The 20662-nt window shown below is 45.6% G+C and overlaps 1 protein-coding gene across 1 annotated transcript in view; it reads left to right on the top strand.

Moving 5' to 3' along the window:
* The first annotated feature begins 4339 nt into the window (after positions 1-4339).
* Positions 4340-20662, top strand: part of LOC124001450 (RAC-alpha serine/threonine-protein kinase) — a 40924-nt gene continuing 24601 nt past the window's right edge. The window contains exons 1-2 of the mRNA XM_046308186.1: positions 4340-4655; positions 11570-11731. Of these exons, the coding sequence (XP_046164142.1) occupies positions 11686-11731 (46 nt within the window). The 5' untranslated portion in view covers positions 4340-4655; positions 11570-11685. The remainder of the gene's footprint in view (positions 4656-11569; positions 11732-20662) is intronic.

Below are 20662 nucleotides of genomic sequence, written 5' to 3'. Positions count from 1 at the left end.
TGTGTGGTGCCAGGACAACAACCTCTCCCTCAATGTGGGCAAGACAAAGGAGCTAATCGTAGACTATAGGAAAAGGAGGGCTGGACATGCCCCCATTAACATCGAGTTTCAAGTTCCTTGGTGTCCACATCTCCAACGAAACTATCATGGTCCAAACATACCAAGACAGTCTTGAAGAGGACACGACAACACCTTTTCCCCATCAGGAGGCTGAAAACATTTTGGCATGTGTCCCCAGATCCTCAAAAAGTTCTATGGCTGCACTATCGAGGGCATTCTGACCGGTTGCATCACCGCCTGGTATGGCAACTGCTCGGCATCTGACCGTAAGGTGCTACAGAGGGTAGTGCATACAGCACAGTACCTCACTGGGGCCAAGCTTCCTGACATTCAAGACCTATATACTAAATAGGCGGTGTCAGAGGAAGACCCAAAAAACTGTCAAAGACTCCAGTCACCCAAGTCATAGACTGTTCTCTCTGCTACCGCACGGCAAGTGGTACCGGAGTGTCAATTCTAGGACCAAAAGGCTCCTAAACAGTTTCTACCTCCAAGCCATTAGACTGCTGAATACTGCTGCTACTTGCTGTTTATTATATCCACATAGTCACTTTACAAATTACCTTGACTAACCTGCACCCCCGCACTTTGACTCGGTACCGGTACCCCCTTTATATAGCCTCGTTATTGTTATGTCATTTTGTTGTGTTATATTATTATATTATATTATTTTATTTTTTTAACTTTAGTTTATTTAGTCAATATTTTCTTAACTATTTCATGAGATGCATTGTTGGTTAAGGGCTTGAAAGTAAGCATTAAACAGTAAGGTGCATTCGGCGCATGTGACAAATAAAATATGATTTTATTTGGCTACAGTCGGTCAGCCCTGTTCCTATTATGTGGAGCAGCATGGAAGTATGAGTTGTGAAGAGCTCATTTACAGTACAAGTGACAATGAGAGGAAATGGCACAGAACTGGAGGGAGGAGGCAGTGGGTCAATATATCTTTCATCAAGGGGAAGGGTTTCCAGCAGCCCCATGCTCCTCCAACCCCCTGCCGTTGTGATATTACTCAATTATTACACAACCTTTCACCAAGTCTCTGTCAAAACAGTGGTGTTATTAGGGACAGCACAATAACATGCCCAATCTTAAACATACAGTGCATTCGGGAAAGTATTCAGACCCCTTGACTTTTTCCACATTTTGTTACGTTACAGCCTTATTCTAAAACGGATTAAATCTACATCAATCTACACACAGTACCTCATAATGACAAAGTGAAAACAGGTTTTTAGAAGATTTTTTTTCTTCAAAATTATTTTTTTAAATATATATAAAAAAACAGAAATACCTTATTAACATAACTATTCAGACCCTTTGCTATGAGACTCAAAATTGAGGTCAGGTGCATCCTGTTTCCATTGAGGATCCTTGAGATGTTTCTACAACTTGATTGGAGTACAACTGTGGTAAATTAAATTGATTGGACATGATTTGGAAAGACAGGATTGTGTCGGGGCACAGATCTGAGGAGGGGTACCAAAACATTTCTGCAGCATTGAAGGTCCCCAAGAAAACAGTGGCCTCCATCTTTCTTAGATGGAAGAAGTTTGGAAACACCAAGACTCTTCCTAGAGCTGGCCGCCCGACCAAACTGAGTAATCGGGGGAGAAGGGCCTTGGTCAGGGAGGTGGCAAAGCTCTAGAGTTCCTCTGTGGAGATGGGAGAACCTTCCAGAAGGACAACCATCTCTGCAGCACTCCACCAATCAGGCCTTTATGGTAGAGTTTCCAGACGGAAGCCACTCCTCAGTAAAAGGCACATGACAGCCCACTTGGAGTTTGCCAAAAGGCACCTAAAGAACTCTCAGACCATGAGAAACAAGATTCTCTGGTCTGATGAAACCAAGATTGAACTATTTGGCCTGAATGCCAAGCGTCACGCCTGGAGGAAATCTGGCACCATCCCTACAGTGAAGCATGGTGGTGGCAACATCATGCAGTGGGGATGTTTTTCAGCGACAGGGACTGGGAGACTAGTCAGGATTGAGGGAAAGATGAACGGAGCAAAGTTCAGAGAGATCCTTGATGAAAACCTGCTCCAGAATGCTCAGGGCCTCAGACTGGGGTGAAGGTTCACCGTCCAACAGGACAACAACCCTAAGCCCACAACCGAGACAACGCGGGAATGGCTTCGGGACAATCTCTGAATGTCCTTGAGTGTCTCAGCCAGAGCCTGGACTTGAACCCGATCAACTATCTCTGTAGAGATCTGAAAATAACTGTGCAGCCACACTCCTCATCGCACCTGACAAGGCTTGAGTGGATCTACAGAGAAGAATGGGAAAAACACCCCAAATATTGGTGTGCCAAACCTGTAATGTCATTCCCAAGCGACTCAAGGATGTTTTCAATGCCTAAGGTGCTGTAACAAAGTACTGAGTAAAGGGTCTGAATACTTATGTAAATGTAATATTTAAGTTTTCTAAAAAACTATTTTTGCATTGTCATTATGGAGTATTGTGTGTAGATTGATGAGGGCAAAAAAACGTTTTAATCAATTTTAGAATAAGGGTGTAATGTAACAAAATGTGGAAAAAGTCAAGGGGTCTGAATAATTTCTGAATACACTGTAGGATTGGTAGTAGCATACGCAGCAGGACATTCATTTCCTTGGAACCTCTGCCTTTGTACATTCATAACAAACATGTGGTGCAAATATGACATACATTCTGATTGGATCAGCAGGTTATGATATTTGTTCAGTTACATGTAATCTGATTACAAAAAAACTGTAACTGTAATCAGTTAGGTTACATGCAAAAATATTGTAATCAGATTACAGATACTTAAAAAAAAACTTGAGTATTACTTCTTGGAATACTTTTAAATTCAGAAAGGATGTTTGCAAAAAAAAAATACTTTCACACCTTTTACCTTGTTTTCTCAATGACATTCAATTTACATTTGAAAAAAGGTAAAAGTTTAAGTTTGTTCTGACCACAAATCAGAACAATGATGACACAGCAAATGCTTTGATGGATCCTTTTTGCCTTCTTCTAATGCCTCTTATGGGGAAAGTAATCCAAAGAAACTGAAAGTAATCAGATGACGTTAATTGAATTTGGGTAATCCAAAAGTCACATTACCGATGACAATTTTGGACAGGTAACTAGCAACTGCAATGGATTACATTTAGAAAGTAACCTACCCAACCCTGCAGACAGAACATCTATTGGTTTTACTTTTCTCATTACTTATGGACTACAAGCATTCTGTAGACTAGGCCATACATTAATTACATTTTTTATTTAAACTATATTTAACTAGGCAAGTCAGTTAAGAACAAATTATTATTTACAATGACGGCCTACCAAAAGGCAAAAGGCCTCCTGCGGGGACGAGGGCTGGGATTAAAAATAAATTATCTGCATATAAATTGGTGAAAGAGTTTCCTACTGCCTGAGCTATGTTGTTGATGTAAATTGAGAAGAGCGTGGGGCCTAGGTTCGAGCCTTGGGGTACTCCCTTGGAGACAGGCAGTGGCTGAGACAACAGATGTTCTGACTTTATACATTGCACTCCTAGTTATTAAACCAGGCCAAAGTCCCCTCAGAGACACCAATAATGGAAGAATGGAAGAATGGAATGGTCTACCATGTTAAAAAAGGGCAATAAAAATAGCAGCACAACATTGCTTAGATTCAAGGGCAATGGTGACATCACTGAGGATCTTATAGGTTTCAGTGATATATCCATAACCTGAGCGGAAACCTGATTGCATACCAGAGAGAGTACTATAGACATCAAGAAAGCCAGTCAGTTGATTATTGACAAGTTTTTCCAACACTTTTGATAAACAGGGCAAAATTGAAATGGGCCTAGATCAGCTTGATCTCCCCTTTAAATAAAGGACAAACCGTGGCTGCCTTCCAAGCAATGGGAATCTCCCCAGAAAGGAGAGACAGGTTAAAAAGGTCAGAGATAGGCTTGGCGATGATAGGGGCAGCAACCTTAAAGAAGAAAGGGTATAAACCATCTGACCCAGATGTTTTTTGTGGGTCAAGATTACATCAGCTAATCAACATGATTACAGGTGAAATGATGTGAAGATCAACTCAAACAAACCATATTTTAATGGGATGGTTTTGATGGCTCCATCCTACATTAAAACAATATTTTACCTTTATTTAACTAGACAAGTCAGTTAATGAACAAATTCTTATTTTCAATGACTGCCTAGGAACAGTGGGTTCACTGCCTGTTCCGACCTTGTCAGCTCGGGGGTTTGAACTTGCAAACTTCCGGTTTCTAGTCCAACGCTCTAACCACTAGGCTACCCTGCCGCCCCATAAAATGGTTTATTTATTATGAAAAGATATATAGATAAAACATATGTCCGGAATCTTTATCCGCCTCTGTGTGTAGCCCCCTCTCTGGATCGCAAACAGTCCGATCGGCGCTAGGACCTAGGAGATGCCACAGAATCATTGCAGACAGAACGTTTGGGAGGTGTTGTAGAAGAAAGGCAAAAGAAACCGAGTAAATGAGAGCACTTTTTGTACAGAATATTGAAGGATTTATCAGCTAAATAAATCGCCGAAACAGCTCATTATAATGCAACGGACACACTATTGAAATCCTGTCCAGGTAAAGGCCTGCATTTTGTTTCTCGTGTTGACTGAGGTCGATTGCTGCTAGAGCGGTTAGATCCCATTGTATAAAATAGGATGCGGTTATTCTCACTCAAACTGCCTTGCTAGGCCCCATATCCAGACTAAAATGAAGTGCATTCCTGACATCAGTTTGTTCTCGGGTATAGTTATGTTTACTGAAGAAGTTAGTCAAGTGTCCAAACTTCAGCCTTAGCAGAGACTGTGCCTCATAAACAAAAATAACAGATCGTATAACATTGTCATTTACTGACTATGCTTTTGAATTTGACACAATGTCCGCCTTTGAGACAGCCTACAGGCCGAACATGTTTATGTCGTTTTTACTGTACATTACTTTCATACAATTATAAGTCACCTATAGGAACGAACTATACGTTTTAGAAATGAACTTTATGGACATATAAATGCATTTGCAACGCGTCTTAAAAACAAACTATGTTGTGATCTTGCGGGTGGCCAGTTCAACACTACAACTCACTCATTCATTTATCTGCACGTTCGTCAACAAGACAATTGATTTCGTTTTGTGATATGTTCTTGTTTGTATGTCACACAAGATGAAACATCTTTTACTGGTTTCATTCAAAATTCCACGACTTCTAAACCGAATATTTTACGTTTTGATTATCTGAAGGCTGGCAGTCAAGTTGTTGCATTGTTGTTACAAGGTAGCAGTGACGGAAACAGAAATTGATACAAAGTATCCACCTTTTGCTTTGTTATGGCGTGTAGCCCAACCTGGTCCGTTCTGTCAGGCGAATACATGTATTGTATAGTAGATCTACAGTTGATGACTTTTGAAAGCATACTTCCTTTATTCTTGGATGACAGTTGTATGCTTTCTGGGACATGCCTCAGTAATGTTCCTTTATTTTCCATTAGCACAATTATCCTTGAATAAGCATCCCCCAAATCCCCTAACATTCAATCCCCACTGTGCTCCCTATTTTCCATCTATCTTTTAGATGTAATTTTTCATAACATATTTTACATTTTGACTAAATGATGAATACTCTTATGATTCACTGTGCACTTTATTTTTTTAAAGTTTTGGGTAGTCATTTTCAATATGTTTTGTTGTTATGTGTGCATTTAAAGTAACTCTCACACTGAACAGTAGTCATCCCCAAGCATGTTGTGTGCCATGCATGTCTTAAATGTGATAATTTGTTTTGAGTCATGAGGCCGACCATGACTAGCCACAGTCTGAATGTGAAGGGACCCAGGCAGGCAGCACAGCAGCAACATGTGACATTAGTCTGAGGGTGGTTAAGTGTTGTTGTTACTGTTTGACTCACTCACCCTGTTCTTCCTGGGAGATGTTGACATCCTTGGCTCCCATTGGTATGGGAAAGAACTTTAAGTTTCTCTAGCCTTGTTGATGCAAATGTGCCACCGGTTGTATGCAGAATCTGAGGAATGCTGTTTGAAATCTGCCCTTACACAGTCAGGTGTATTGTGGCTAATCTGAGGGCTGTACGCCACAGGAGCTAGGAGACTTTATCAGTGTAATGGGTCCACACACTTCCTGGCCCTCCATGCACATCATATGACTTGTCCTCTCCCTGCTCTCTCTGTGTCACAGTCATAGACAGCACTGCTTCCTCTGCTGCTGCCCATGTGGCTGCAAGCAAGTTGTTTACATTCTGAACTTCAAGCCCTCAAGTCAGAACCAATAGCATAGATGGAATTAGGGGATGACCTGAACGGATACAAGATGTTGATGAAGTGTCACCAACAGTAATATTTTTGAAGAGGTGACTGGAGAACAATAGGAGGGTTTCTGCCAAGTTACACCATATAAAAGGTGCCTTTTCTATTCAAAACAGACTTTACCCAACTCTCTTATTTAGTATGTGTAGATCCATTTGAATGGGCTTTCATTTTGTCTGTCTGTGAATTTGTATACAGTACCAGTCAAATGTTTGGACACACCTACTCATTCAAGGATTTTCCTTTATTTTTACTATTTTCTACATTGTAGAATAATAGTGAAGACATCAAAACGATGAAATAATACATATGGAATCATGTAGTAACTCATTTAAAAAACAAAATCTAAATATATTTTAGATTCTTCAAACCCTTTGTCTTGATGACAGCTTTGCACAGTCTTAGCATTCTCTCGACCAGCTTCATGAGGAATGCTTTTCAAACTGTCTTGAAGGAGTTCCCACATATGTTTTCCTTCACTCTGTGGTCCAACTCATCCCAAACGATCTCAATTGGCTTGAGGTTGGGTGATTGTGTAGGCCAGGTCATTTGATGCAGCACCATGACTCTCCTTCTTGGTCAAATAGCCCTTGCACAGCCTGGAGGTGTGTTTTGGGTCATTGTCCTGTTGAAAAACAAATGAGTTCCCGAAGTCCCGGTTGGAGATTTCCCAGAATAAGCAGGAAATATGTAATTCTCCAACCAGGATTTCTGGAAAACCAGGGAATTTATTGAAAGTTCCCAGAATTTTGCATCTCTAGAACCAACACATGCAGAGATAATCCGTTCACCTACTCTGCATCTCACAAAGACACAGCGGTTGGAACCAAAAATCTCACATTTGGATTCATCAGACCAAAGGACAGATTTCCACCAGTCTGATGTCCATTGCTCATGTTTCTTGGCCCAAGCAAGTCTCTTCTTATTATTGGGGTGTCCTTTTAGTAGTGGTTTCTTTGAAGCAATTTGACGATGAAGGCCTGATTCACGCAGTCTCCTCTGAACAGTTGATGTTGAGATGTCTCGCACTTAACTCTAATGAACTTATCCTCTGCAGGTAACTCTGGGGCTTCCTTTCCTGTGACGGTCCTCATGAGAGCCAGTTTCATCATAGAGCTTGATGGTTTTTGCGACTGCACTTGAAGAAACTTGAAGAATCTGATTGGCTGAAACGCATTAAGGTGGAAAGAAATTCCACAAATTAACTTTTAACAAGACACATCTGTTAATTGAAATGCATTCCAGGTGACTACCTCATGAAGCTGGTTGAGAGAATGCCAAGAGTGTGCAATTCTGTCATCAAGGCAAAAGGTGGCTACTTTGAAGAATCTCAATTATAAAATATATTTTGATTTGTTTAACACGTTTTTGGTTACTAAGTGATTCCATGTGTTATTGCATAGTTTTGATGTCTTCACTATTATTCTACAATGTAAAATAAAAAAAATCCCTTAATGAGTAGGTGTGTCCAAACTTTTTATTTGTGTATGCTAATGTCAGTTGCTTTATGCTCTTCTCTTTCCCTGTAATTGTGATTGTCCTGCTGGAACAGACACCAGGAATAAACTTGATTGTGTGTGGAGGCATGACTAGTCATTTGACCTGTCTACCTTTTTATGTGTACATCTTGTTTGAAGGAAAATTGCATAGATGCATATTGGTATTACTATTTAGTAAACATTTCCTTTGATGCACAGTAGTATTGGGACACTGCTTACCTGCAACCTTCTACTAGGACTCCAAGACAAAGCCAATATAGGCACAGAGAATGGATTCACATTGTTGATATAGAAGACAATACAACAAATGATATCGGTCAACCTGCTGCCTCCATACACAGCCTCTTTGCTTGAACCCAGCCAAGTCTCAAGACTAGTCTGGGATTATACCCAGTGGACTACATTAATCAACAATTGTTTGTATGACTGGCTCTGTGTGTGGCTTCCATACTGCATGACACTGATTTGCATTGTGGGAGGCCCTGGAACGAGAGCCAGAATGATGAATGATTGAAAGTCAAGCAGGCAAGGCAGGCAGTCAGGAAGAGACAGCATGAGAGAGTGAAGCAGGCAGGTAAGGAAAGAGCAAGTGAAGCAGTCAGGCAGTAGCCCGGGCCCCTGGACCATGTGACCTGCTGTTAGGGTACTAGGTTCATTCACTGGCTACAGTTCTGGCTGCGGCCCAGCTTTTCCACACAGCCCAGAGTAGCGACGGCTCGGTCACATTAAACATCAACACTGTGTTGTGGCTCCAGAGCCGGACCTCTGTGTGTGTGTGTGTGTGTGTGTGTGTGTGTGTGTGTGTGTGTGTGTGTGTGTGTGTGTGTGTGTGTGTGTGTGTGTGTGTGTGTGTGTGTGTGTGTGTGTGTGTGTGTGTCAAAGTCAGAGTGCATGCTGAGAGCACAGAGGCTTGGTTTGTGATTGTGATCAAAGTTTGAATTGGTCTCAGTAGGGTATACACTGCACTAGTGGACAGGCCTGTTCTCCAGAGCTCATCTCTCTATCTCTCTCTCTCTACTGTGACAGGCCCAGCCACAGCCAGAGATGACTGGAGCACAACGCACTGCTGGCCCAGCCACAGCCAGAGAGGACTGGAGCACAATGTGCTGCTGCCAGTACTCAGAGCATGTGGGACCAACTGGCAGGTGTCATTTTTAATCTCTCCTGACCGAGTCTGCAGGAACTACATGTTTCAATCAGACCACCATAGTCCCTGTGCCCAAGAAAGCGAAGGTAACCTGCCTAAATGACTACCACCCCGTAGCACTCAAGTCGGTAGCCATGAAGTGCTTTGAAAGTCATGGCTCACATCAACACCATCATCCCGGAAAATCTCGATCCAATTCGCATACGGCTCCAATAGATCCACAGATGATGCAATCTCAATGGCACTCCACACTGGACTTTCTCACCTGGACAAAAGGAACACCTATGTGAGAATGCTGTTCATTGACTACAGCTCAGTATACAACACCATAGTGCCCTCAAAGCTTATCACTAAGCTAAGGATCCTGGACAAAACACCTCCCTCTGCAACTGGATCCTGGACTTCCTGACAGGCTGCCCCAGGTGGTAAGGGTAGGCAACAACACATCTATCACGCTGATCCTCAACATGGGGGCCCCTCAGGGGTGCGTGCTTAGTCCCCTCCTGTACTCCCTGTTCACCCATGACTGCGTGGCCAAGCACGACTCCAACACCATCATTAAGTTTGCTGACGACACAATAGTAGTAAGGGCACTGCGTTCATCCACCTCTGGCCTGCTCGCCTCCCTACCACTGAGGAAGTACAGTTCCCGCTCAGCCCAGTCAAAACTGTTCGCTGCTCTGGCTCCCCAATGGTGGAACAAACTCCCTCACGACGCCAGGACAGCGGAGTCAATCACCACCTTCCGGAGACACCTGAAACCCCACCTCTTTAAGGAATACCTAGGATAGGATAAAGTAATCCTTCTCACCCCCCCTTAAAATATTTAGATGCACTATTGTAAAGTGGCTGTTCCACTGGATGTCATAAGGTGAATGCACCAATTTGTAAGTCGCTCTGGATAAGAGCGTCTGCTAAATGACTTAAATGTAAATGTAAATGTAGTAGTAGGCCTGGTCACCGACAACAATGAGACAGCCTATCAGGTCAGAGACCTGGCTGTGTGGTGCCAGAACAACAACCTCTCCCTCAACGTAAGCAAGACAAATGAGCTTATCGTGGACTACAGGAAAACAAACAAGCCCCCATTAACATTGATGCGGCTATAGTGGAGCGGATCGAGAGTTTCAAGTTCCTTGGTGTCCAAGGAACTTCATCAACAAACTATCCTGGTGCAAACACACCAAGACAGCCGTGAAGAGGGCACAGCAACACCTTTTCCCCTTCAGGAGACTGAAAAGATTTGTGATGGGTCTCAGAACCTCAAAAAGTTCTAAAGCTGCATCATCGAGAGCATCCTGACTGGTTGCATCACCGCCTGGTATGGCAACTGCTCTGCATCTGACTGCAAGGCGCTACAGAGGGTAGTGCGTACGGCCCAGTACATCACTGTGGTCAAGCTTCCTGACATCCAGGACCTATATACTAGGCGGTGTCAGAGGAAGGCACATAAAATTGTCATAGACTCCAGCCACCCTAGTCATAGACTGTTCTCTCTGCTACTGCATGGCAAGCGGTACCGGAGCGCCAAATCTAGGTACAAGAGGTGACTCCTTAACAGCTTCTACCCCCCAAGCCATAAGACTGCTGAACAATTAATCAAATGGCCACCCAAACTATTTACATTGATGACCCCCACCCCCCCCCCCCCCCTTTGTTTTTACACTGCTGCTACTCACTGTTTATTATCTATGCATAGTCACCTTACCCCTAGCTACATTTACAAATTACCTCAACTAATATGTACCCCCTGTACATTGACTCGGTACCGGTACCCCTGTATTGTTATTGTTATTTTGTGTTTCTTTTTATTACATATTTTACTTTTGTTTATTTAGTAAATATTTTCTTAACTACATTTCTTGAACTGCATTGTTGGTTAAGTGCCATTAAGTAAGCATTTCACGCTACGGTCTACACCTTTTGTATTCGGCACATGTGTAAAAACTTTCCAGTGAGTAAAAAGTGTTTCCAATTAATATGAGTTCACTCAACAATTTGTAAACACAATGGATGTTAAAGGCTCCTATCATGCTGGTTTAATGGGGGATGTATTAGGCCTGGGGCTCTAACTCCCAGCCTGTCAATAGCCACTGCTTCCTGTTGTTTTCCTCTGCAGTCACTGATGAGGTCACATTAACAGGCCTGTCTTGTGATGATGAGCTCTAGAGGATAAATTGATTTCAGTGGATGGTCAGAGATAGCCATCCGCACACTGGTCACAGAACTTAGTCATTCGTTTTGAAGTGTTTGGCCCTATGGTGAGTTTGTGGATACTGTCTTTAACTCTAGTTCCTCATTTAGGAGTGATGCCACATGCTCATACTGAACTGGAATAATACCCATCTGGTATGTGGCACAACTATTTTCCACTGTCTGGACAGACCACAGAAGTATGGAACCAACGTGTTTCCAGTTTCTACTGAGTTGCACTGATGTTGACTGGTGAAGTTAATATTCAGACAGGTGGAGAGGAAATGTTTTACTTCCAGATGAGGCTAATTTTTACTCTTCCCTTTACACTAAAAGGAAACTGGTGAAAAGGCGACTACAGGCTCCTGCCCTGGACTGAGTGAAGGACGCTTGGGGAACAGAGCTGTGTCTCTCCCTGTCAGAATCCTGGACACACTAACCTGCCCACCAACATGACCGATGTGACGATAGTGAAGGAGGGATGGCTGCACAAAAGAGGTGAGTGGGTTTGGACTATTTCCTGTATCAACAAATGCTTTGCTCCGTATTTGACTACAACATGACCATGAGTGCTGATGTGATTTTGGTATTATTTGTATAGTTTCCGGTATGTGATTCCTATTTCCTAGTCAACAGTATACAGTATGCCCCAGTATCCCTCTTGCCCAGATAGCTACTTTGTGTGGTATGGCAGGCGTGAGTGCCGTTGTTTGGATGAGGAGGCATTCCTCACATACCTGCTGGCTTTGAGCGGGGGGTGGTGTGTGTGTGTGTGTGTGTGTGTGTGTGTGTGTGTGTGTGTGTGTGTGTGTGTGTGTGTGTGTGTGTGTGTGTGTGTGTGTGTGTGTGTGTGTGTGTGTGTGTGTGTGTGTGTGTGTGTGTGTGTGTGTGTGTGTGTGTGTGTGTGTGCGCGCATGTGGACTCCTCTGGCACAGAGAGAGAGCAGGGGTGTGGTACCTGGGACAGAGACACAGGCTCATGGGACAGACAGACATGGGGAACACGTCACTAGGAGTGGAGAGTCCCAGATGCTGTAACCCAGGGAACAGCATTCTACTCAGTACGCTCTCCCTCGAAGGCCTCAGGAGGAACATAACAGGGGCTTGTGTCTTAACAGAGTCATCCTGGGTTAGCTGCGCAGGTAGACCCAGGCCCACGCAGACCGATGCAGCCCCTGGTCCTGACAACGCTTCCCTGGAGTGGAAAGAGCAATGCTAGCTCGGTACTACTGACTGCTCATTTAAAAAATAACCTCTGTGATTTACCTAAAACAGCAGATCGCCCTGGGATTCTTGGTACATGTATAGAGGCTGAGGAACACATATCACTCTGATGTTTTCTGATGTAAGAGATATTTGTCTAAATAACAAGGAAACAGGAAACAGCATTTGCCTTATTGGAAGGAAACGAACCAAAGTTGATCATTTAGAAAAGTTCTGATTTAATAACAAACATGGCAGCTAAGGGAGGGTCTTTCCAAGGGTGTCTAGTTCTTCTGAAACTTTTTTAAATCATGCATGTGTTTTTACCTTCTTTACCTTATGCATGGTCTGTTGGCACATTTGACGTGCAGTATGTGATGCAGTATAACATGCACTATGTCGTTTCGACTGCTCCTTGCCAGAGTGATAAGAAGGGAAGCAGGAAGGTTTCTGACAGATTGCCAGTGTAAAATGTAATGGCCCAAGGACTGTCAAATAGTGACCAGTGAGAAAAACAAACTCCTTTGATCTCAAGTCACATCTTAACCTTGAATTATTGAAGAACAAAGCCAACACACAAACAGACTGAACAAAACAAGCCTTCAGGAATACTGAGTTGGCATGCTGTCATACCCTAGCAGCTGTGCCCGGTGAAATGTCACCCAGAGCAACACTGTTTGGATTGGAGGGCTTCTGCCTGCTTGCTGAGCGTATCTTGACAGGACGGGTTTTAATGTCACGTCACTGTCACCCAGTCTCTGTCCCAGTTTAACAGCACAGAAGGTGAGTCTGCAATAACAATGTTCTGCTGCCCATCACTTCAGCTAACCACCCTCTTCCTGTGAATCTTTTCATTTTAGCCCATCCTCTAACCTCACTACTAAGATTTTGGACTGCAGTCACAGAACATTTCACTGACTGATTGCATTGTGTGTTTGTTGGCATGGGATTGAGGCAGGCCTCTGCAGCACTGAAGGGTCATACAGGTAGGTGGTGGCCTGCCTGGGAGCTGAGAACGTCCATGCCACCCTTAACCCTCCTAACCCTGATTCCTATCTGATTAGTCATGCTGGGCATGCAACTGTAAGCTGGTTTTGTGGTATCCTTTTGCTGCCAGACAATGGCAGAGTACAGAAAGTGAAGCAGCAAACTTGGTTTCTTATGTGGACTAAGTCCAGCCAGCCTATTCCACAGAACAGCCATATTCCCAACCTTGGAGTGTTCGGTTCTGTGCCTTTTTTCCCCAGACAGGCCCAGCTGAGTCTGATGATCCCCAACGTCAGGCCACACGTTTCCACTCCATCAGCCTTGTACTGCTGGGCAGTGGGATGGTCTCAGCCATTTACGTGACCCATCATGATATAAAGAGGGTTATCTGTTCAAGGCCAGGTTTGGACTTCCAATACATAGCACTAGGGAATAGGCCAGTAATCCTGTGCTGTATACAAAGTCACCAATGGCTCCTCTATAGGCCCGTGTGTGTGTCTATCCGGAAGTGTGTGTCTGCGGAAGTGTGTGCATGGGGTAAAGCATACAATTGCAGGGGTAACAGTGGTTGAATGTTGAAATGATTTCCCAGTGCCCACATGTACAGGTTGCCTAGCACACAGAGGCTTGTAGTTCAACATCCGCTTGTATCTTGTTGCGTCTGTTACAATCCAGTTGTCATGTCCCTGAGGGCCACACAGACAGTCATCCAGCAATGGATGACTCCCATTAAAAAACCATTGGATTAATCTGGGTTTGATTAATCCGTAAATATGTTGGGTTTACTTTACACCATCCACACAGTTTACATTATGCCTGCAGCCTCTAGTGGTCAGTCTGTAGTTTATTTCCTAAAGTTTCCATCAAAGGCAGAGCATCATCCAACATCAAAGAAGCAGATTGCAGGTTCTCTAGATTCCATCTGAGTGCTGTGTCCAAGAGCCTAGTGAAGTGCAACAGAACTGTGCCTGTTGGCCCTCTCTCTTCCAGGCAGCCCTTGGCCCTCTCTCTTCCAGGCAGCCCTTGGCCCTCTCTCTTCCAGGCAGCCCTTGGCCCTCTCTCTTCCAGGCAGCCCTTGGCCCTCTCTCTTCCAGGCAGCCCTTGGCCCTCTCTCTTCCAGGCAGCCCTTGGCCCTCTCTCTTCCAGGCAGCCCTTGGCCCTCTCTCTTTCAGGCAGCCCTTGGCCCTCTCTCTTCCAGGCAGCCCTTGGCCCTTGGCCCTCTCTCTTCCAGGCAGCCCTTGGCCCTCTCTCTTTCAGGCAGCCCTTGGCCCTCTCTCTTCCAGGCAGCCCTTGGCCCTTGGCCCTCTCTCTTCCAGGCAGCCCTTGGCAGCCCTGGCCCTCTCTTTCAGGCAGCCCTTGGCCCTCTCTCTTTCAGGCAGCCCTTGGTCCTCTCTCTTCCAGGCAGCCCTTGGCCCTCTCTCTTCCAGGCAGCCCTTGGCCCTCTCTCTTCCAGGCAGCCCTTAGCCCTCTCTCTTCCAGGCAGCCCTTGGCCCTCTCTCTTCCAGGCAGCCCTTGGCCCTCTCTCTTTCAGGCAGCCCTTGGCCCTCTCTCTTCCAGGCAGCCCTTGGCCCTCTCTCTTCCAGGCAGCCCTTGGCCCTCTCTCTTCCAGGCAGCCCTTGGCCCTCTCTCTTCCAGGCAGCCCTTGGCCCTCTCTCTTCCAGGCAGCCATTGGCCCTCTCTCTTCCAGGCAGCCCTTGGCCCTCTCTCTTCCAGGCAGCCCTTGGCCCTCTCTCTTCCAGGCAGCCCTTGGCCCTCTCTCTTCCAGGCAGCCCTTGTTCTTTTGACTCATTTGCTCCCTGACAGGTATAAAGAGCCGGCCCCCTCGTTAGGCTAACGAAGGTTACAACAACTGTTGTATTTTGGTAGCACTCTCAGCTGGCTCAGAGGCAAGAGTGAATGGATGGGGGAGGGAACTGAGAGGAAACGGAGCACCAGGTCTTTGTGATAGTCCCAGAACATCATCACTCTGTGTGCAGTCCTTTTCTCACAGACCAAGCCTGACTTAGAAACAGGGTGTTTAGTGTGATGTGTCTGACGAATAGTCCAAGGGGTCACATGATTAGTCAATGGGGTCGTGTATTAGAGGACACCTTTGAGTCGTTCCACTGAGAATAACAAAAACAGTGCGTGGTCAAAGAGTGTGTGTGAGAGTTTGTGTGTGTGTGTGTGTGTGTGTGGTTGGTATGCATGCATGCAAGATGTTGAGTACCTAATACCTCATACAATCACATACCATTTTGAAACACCTCTTTAAAGAATTTCTCAATTTCTCAGAATTTCTGTATCAAAGCAGTAAAAGGGAACTGTGTGTGGGAGTTATATTTTCACTCTTCAAAGGAACCAACCCACCTGATTAACTCTGTCTCATGACACTGCAATGCTGATCGCACAAGGACCTTGTCTGGCTGCCAGCTTTGCTGCCAGCTTTACCGCCAGGCTCGCCTTGCTTAGTCTCCTTCACACATACCCCTTCATTAGGTTCCAGCCTGCCATGGACCACACAGCGGCCCTGCTACCACACACACCAACAGCCTCACTACAACGGCTCCAGCAGCAGGGGATGCCCCAGAGCCATTATGCCCTGTCCACACTCCCACCGCCCAGCTAACTACATAAAACAATACCAGCAGCAAAACTTTGAGCGACAGAACCAGAGTCACGGGGTGAAGCCCCAAGGCAGGGCCAGCAGCAGAGGGTGGCTCCCCAGGAGGGGAGGGCTCTGGCTGGTGTCTGGCCGCCAGCAGGGTCCCCTGCTCTCAGTAATGGGAAACAGCCTCCTGCTAAATGTGGTGGATAAAAGTAAATTGCCTGGGTGCAGCTGTCGACAGGCAGGCTGGATGGGAGGGGACCAGTAGGCCAGAGAGAGCCACCTCCGTCACTTGTCTCTGCTCGCAGTGAGCCTGCTGTGTGCTTACTTTTCTGTGCAGAATCCTCCTGCTCCACAAGTGCCGCTTGGTTGTGCTCCCCTGCCCCCAACCCCTCTCACTCTCGTTCACTTCCTCTCTCTCTTTCTTCAATTCTCCATCTCTGTCCCCCTCTCTTTTTCTTTCTTTACCTCATATCCTGCTTCCTACTCCCACTCTACTCCTCCTCTCCCTCTTTCTTAATCCCCATCTCATTTCTTCTCTGCCTCTGCCAGTCGTCCCCCACCACCTTCTTGCCCCCCCTTGCCAGGCTAATGACCCTGCTGACAACACCGAGGCGGAAGCTGCTTCCGACTGCCGTGGCGCTCCCAGTCTCAGACATCAATCACATCACTGGCTTGCTGGCTCTCCCTGGCAACTGGGACAGACAGAGGGGTAGAGAGAGAGAGAATGAGAGGGAGTGGTGGAGTGTGGACAGGAAGGGGCTGCTCAGCTGTATGTTCAGACTGCTGTCACATTCACATCAGACCATCATCAGGATACACACCCAGATCACACTTAGCCTCTCATCCAGCTCAGGGACAATTTGTCATTATGGATCACAGACAAATATAACAATGTATTTGACTTGGCCTTAGCTCTCCTAAAGGTTGAAATGTAATCTTAGGTATATCCCCCTTTTATTATACATGGTTGTATCATTTAAGAGTGATGGACTGTTCCCTGGTCATTTAGTGTTAATTGGCACTAATTTGAACTAAATAATGTGTTTATTTGTTTGTCATGCAGTAACGCAGTTAACTAATCCATGGGCTGCTTGTTTACCGAGAGGAGGGGCCAAATTAATCACACAGAAAAGCAGGGTGAACTTCCCACAGTGTCTCTATGGTAATCAGCAGGTGTCACTCGCTATGGAGAAGAAGTGAGGGCTTTCTTATAAGCGTGAGAAAGAGGGGCTCCACCACCCCCCTCCCCACTGTTCACCCCCCTTTTTTTTCCTGTAGCGGCAGATACCACATCAGCAGAGAGAGAGGGGAAGGGAGGGTGATGGAGAGAAAAGAGAGGGCTGCAGTGGAGGCTGGGGCAGCCCTTCCCTGTGACCTGTTGATGCTGTTGCCAAAGCCCCGGCAGTGCAGTCCCATCCAGCTGCATGAGAGAAAGAGAGACGCCAACAAAAGAGGAGAGGGACAGCAGGAAGAAAAAAAAGAGGGGGGAGAAAAGAAAGAATGAAGAAACCCAAACTCCTGGGCGGTTTAGCCTGGCATGTGAGAGGCCTGTTGTGAGCCTGGGCAGCCTTATATGGTCATGGGGAGAGGGGCAGCCTGGCAGCGCAGTCTGCCCTGAGTCCCAGAGCTGGGAAGGAGATGGGACGGGGAGCAGTATTGGGGTGGTGGTACAGAGTGGTGACCCTTCCATCAGGGAGCCCCCTCTCCTCTGGAGCACAGAGGCTCATTGAGATGCAGGGCACATGGCGGCAGGTTGTAGCTGCAGGCTACAGGCAGGGCCCAACAGAGAAGGGCCGAAGGGGGCAACCGAGGAAAAACTAACAAAATACACTGCCTCCCCTGCTTTGGAGTTTTAATTCCCTAATCCTCAACCCCCCCCCCTCTCGACAGTCTCACACATACACACTCTCACACATACACTCTATCACACAGTTACCACGGGCTCCCTTCCTCCCTCTCATCCCCAAACTATGAATGAGTGGCCAGGCAGAGACAAAACACCACAGCAGCCCCCTCAGGAAGTCCAATCACTGGGCACTGCGCTGAGAAGGGCTTGTTTTGTCTGACCTCTTCTTCTCCCCTCCCTTAACATTTTATTTTCTGCTCTCATTCCTCTTTCTTTCTCTCTGTGTGTGTGTGTGTGTGTGTGTGTGTGTGTGTGTGTGTGTGTGTGTGTGTGTGTGTGTGTGTGTGTGTGTGTGTGTGTGTGTGTGTGTGTGTGTGTGTGTGTGTGTGTGTGTGTGTGTGTGTGTGTGTGTGTCTGTCTGTATTCTATGTGCCTGTGATTCCAGACAGAGCACAGCGGTTGGCCTCTCCTTTGCAGTGTGATGAATGTTGCATGATGTGCCTGTGATTCCAGACAGACCACAGCGTAGAATGTATGCACACATGACTGTCTCCTTTGCAGTGTGATGAATGTTGCATGATGTGTTTATTAAAGAGCTGTGGCAGCTGGGACCTTAGATTCCTGTCGTTGTCACATGAAGACAGAGAGAACACAACGCTCCTCAGACACACAGGCGAACCTCTGACACACTCTCTTGCATCCTCTCCTTTTTACATTTAATCTTCTTTTTAATGACACAGACTGGCTGGACTCTAAAGCCAAGCTGACTTGCAAGAAAATGGCCTCTGTGTCAAATGGTAGTATTAACATGGATCCGAATTGTTCGCATGCTCGTTCTTTTACAACGGACTGACCTTGAAAACCGTAACTTGGTACAGTCTGACCATTGAGTGAATTATTTTAGTCTGACTGCAGACGGTTCGCCTTTGGTCAATCAAGATGCTCTTATTGCCAGTAGAAGGTTTTTGATGAATAAGCTGGTTTTCATGTGTCTGTTAAGAGCACTATGGAACTATGCTGTCAACTCACAAACCATTCAGACACATACAGCTTATTCAGTAATAGCTCCAGTTCTGAAGAAAATGACATGGTAGCAAACAGTATTTGGACAATTGGCCCTCTGCAGCTGTAAGTCATTGAGTGTGTGTGTATGCATATGCGAGAGCATTTGTGCATGCGTGTGTGTGGGGGGGGCATGGCACTGGTACAATTTGGCTGTCCACACATAAGCCATGCAGCAGTTGGCAAATAAAGATGAATTCTCTTTTGTTTGGCAGAGGCTCACTGTTCATTATTTTCTACTTTGCCCAGTGCGCATCCCAGACCTCAGCAGCTGTTTGACATGTAAAGACACTCTACCAGCCCCTGACAGCTCCTCGCATGGCCCTCGTCTACACACACACACACAGTCAAAATTGTAGTTGAATTTGCCTATCCCAAAGACTGTTCTGTTCTTGATCTTATCTGCTATGTGGTCACGCTGTCAGGTTGTTTCCGGTTTTCTACAATTAAAATGTTCTAGTGAGATGAAAAGGGCCAGTTTACTGCAGCTGAAAGACTTTGAAGATGGATGGATGGATAGAGTTGATAGCAGGGGACTTCTGTGTCTCAAGTCCCTTCTGCTCTTAGTCAGCATGTTGTCTTCTCTCTCAATCTGTATTCTGCAATTTGCCCATTTGGTCCAATCTGTCAAAATATACTGTATCAAAAAAGCCTATAAATATTTAGTGAGTCATTTTAAATTGTCTTCGAATGAGTCTTTTGGCATCTCCTGCTGTTGTCTGTACACCCTCTGCTTCCTATTCCCAAGCCCCCAGTTCCCAGTTGTGGAGTATCATGGTAGGATGTCATCATAACATCAGAAGCAGAGTGAGAAAAGTACAGTACAGTAATGGGCTGGGCTGGGTTTCTAGTTTCAAGTCTAGTCAGTGAGAAAGACAAAGGTCAGATGAGAATAGAAAGACAAAGTGTTAGTAAATAGAAAGACATCTGGGTCATGACTGTGGTTTTGTAACGAAGAGATGGACTGCAGATGTAGCTGACAGAAATGATAAGACAGATAGACGTTTCTTCAGTTACATGACTCTCCATGCCCCAGCCAGGATGACGTTTGCCTGGTCAGGATATCCTCTCCAGCCAGACCAAAAACGATGTTCTCAGTCATTTAGCTGATGACATGCGTACTGCCAATTTCTCCACAGCCATTGTTTTCACCACACCCACATTTTGGGAAATGTGTAACGTTATGCTTTATTTGGAAGAGCAAAAGAAGCACAAAGACAATTATGTTCTGATAATTGCACCAATGTCAGTCCTGCTGTGGTCAGAGCATGCTGTGGTCAGAGCATGCTGTGGTCAGTCTGTGGTCCATGCTGTGGTCAGGGCATGCTGTGGTCAGAGCATGCTGTGGCATGCTGTGGTCAGAGCATGCTGTGGAGTCTTTAGGGTGGGATTAAGTGGAGGGGTATGGGGGGGGGTATAGGGGGGTAGAGATGTGCCCTAGGTGTCACATTCCACCATGATGAGCTTGTTCAGTTCACTGAACTCTACTCGCTGGTCTTTACAAGCTGGGATCTCTGAGAGGAAAGGAAACACTATTAAAAGTGTCCTTTACCAATGACATTTGCATCACAGTGCATGGTGACCATTAAGTGATTGTCCCCATGGCTTTGTTGCTGTGTAGTGACACTGTGAAAGGCTAGCGACCCATGTGACTCAGAGCAGGGAGAGCTGTGACCACACTGGTCTGAAAAGTAGACCGTTTGTTAATGCAATATTCACTTAGAAATTGCGTAACGGGTTTG

Source organism: Oncorhynchus gorbuscha, linkage group LG17 (genome assembly GCF_021184085.1).
Source record: "Oncorhynchus gorbuscha isolate QuinsamMale2020 ecotype Even-year linkage group LG17, OgorEven_v1.0, whole genome shotgun sequence".
In the NCBI taxonomy this organism is placed as follows: Eukaryota; Metazoa; Chordata; class Actinopteri; order Salmoniformes; family Salmonidae; genus Oncorhynchus; species Oncorhynchus gorbuscha.
Note: the sequence above shows the minus strand (reverse complement) of the source record. Positions and strands in the feature narration are given on the sequence as shown.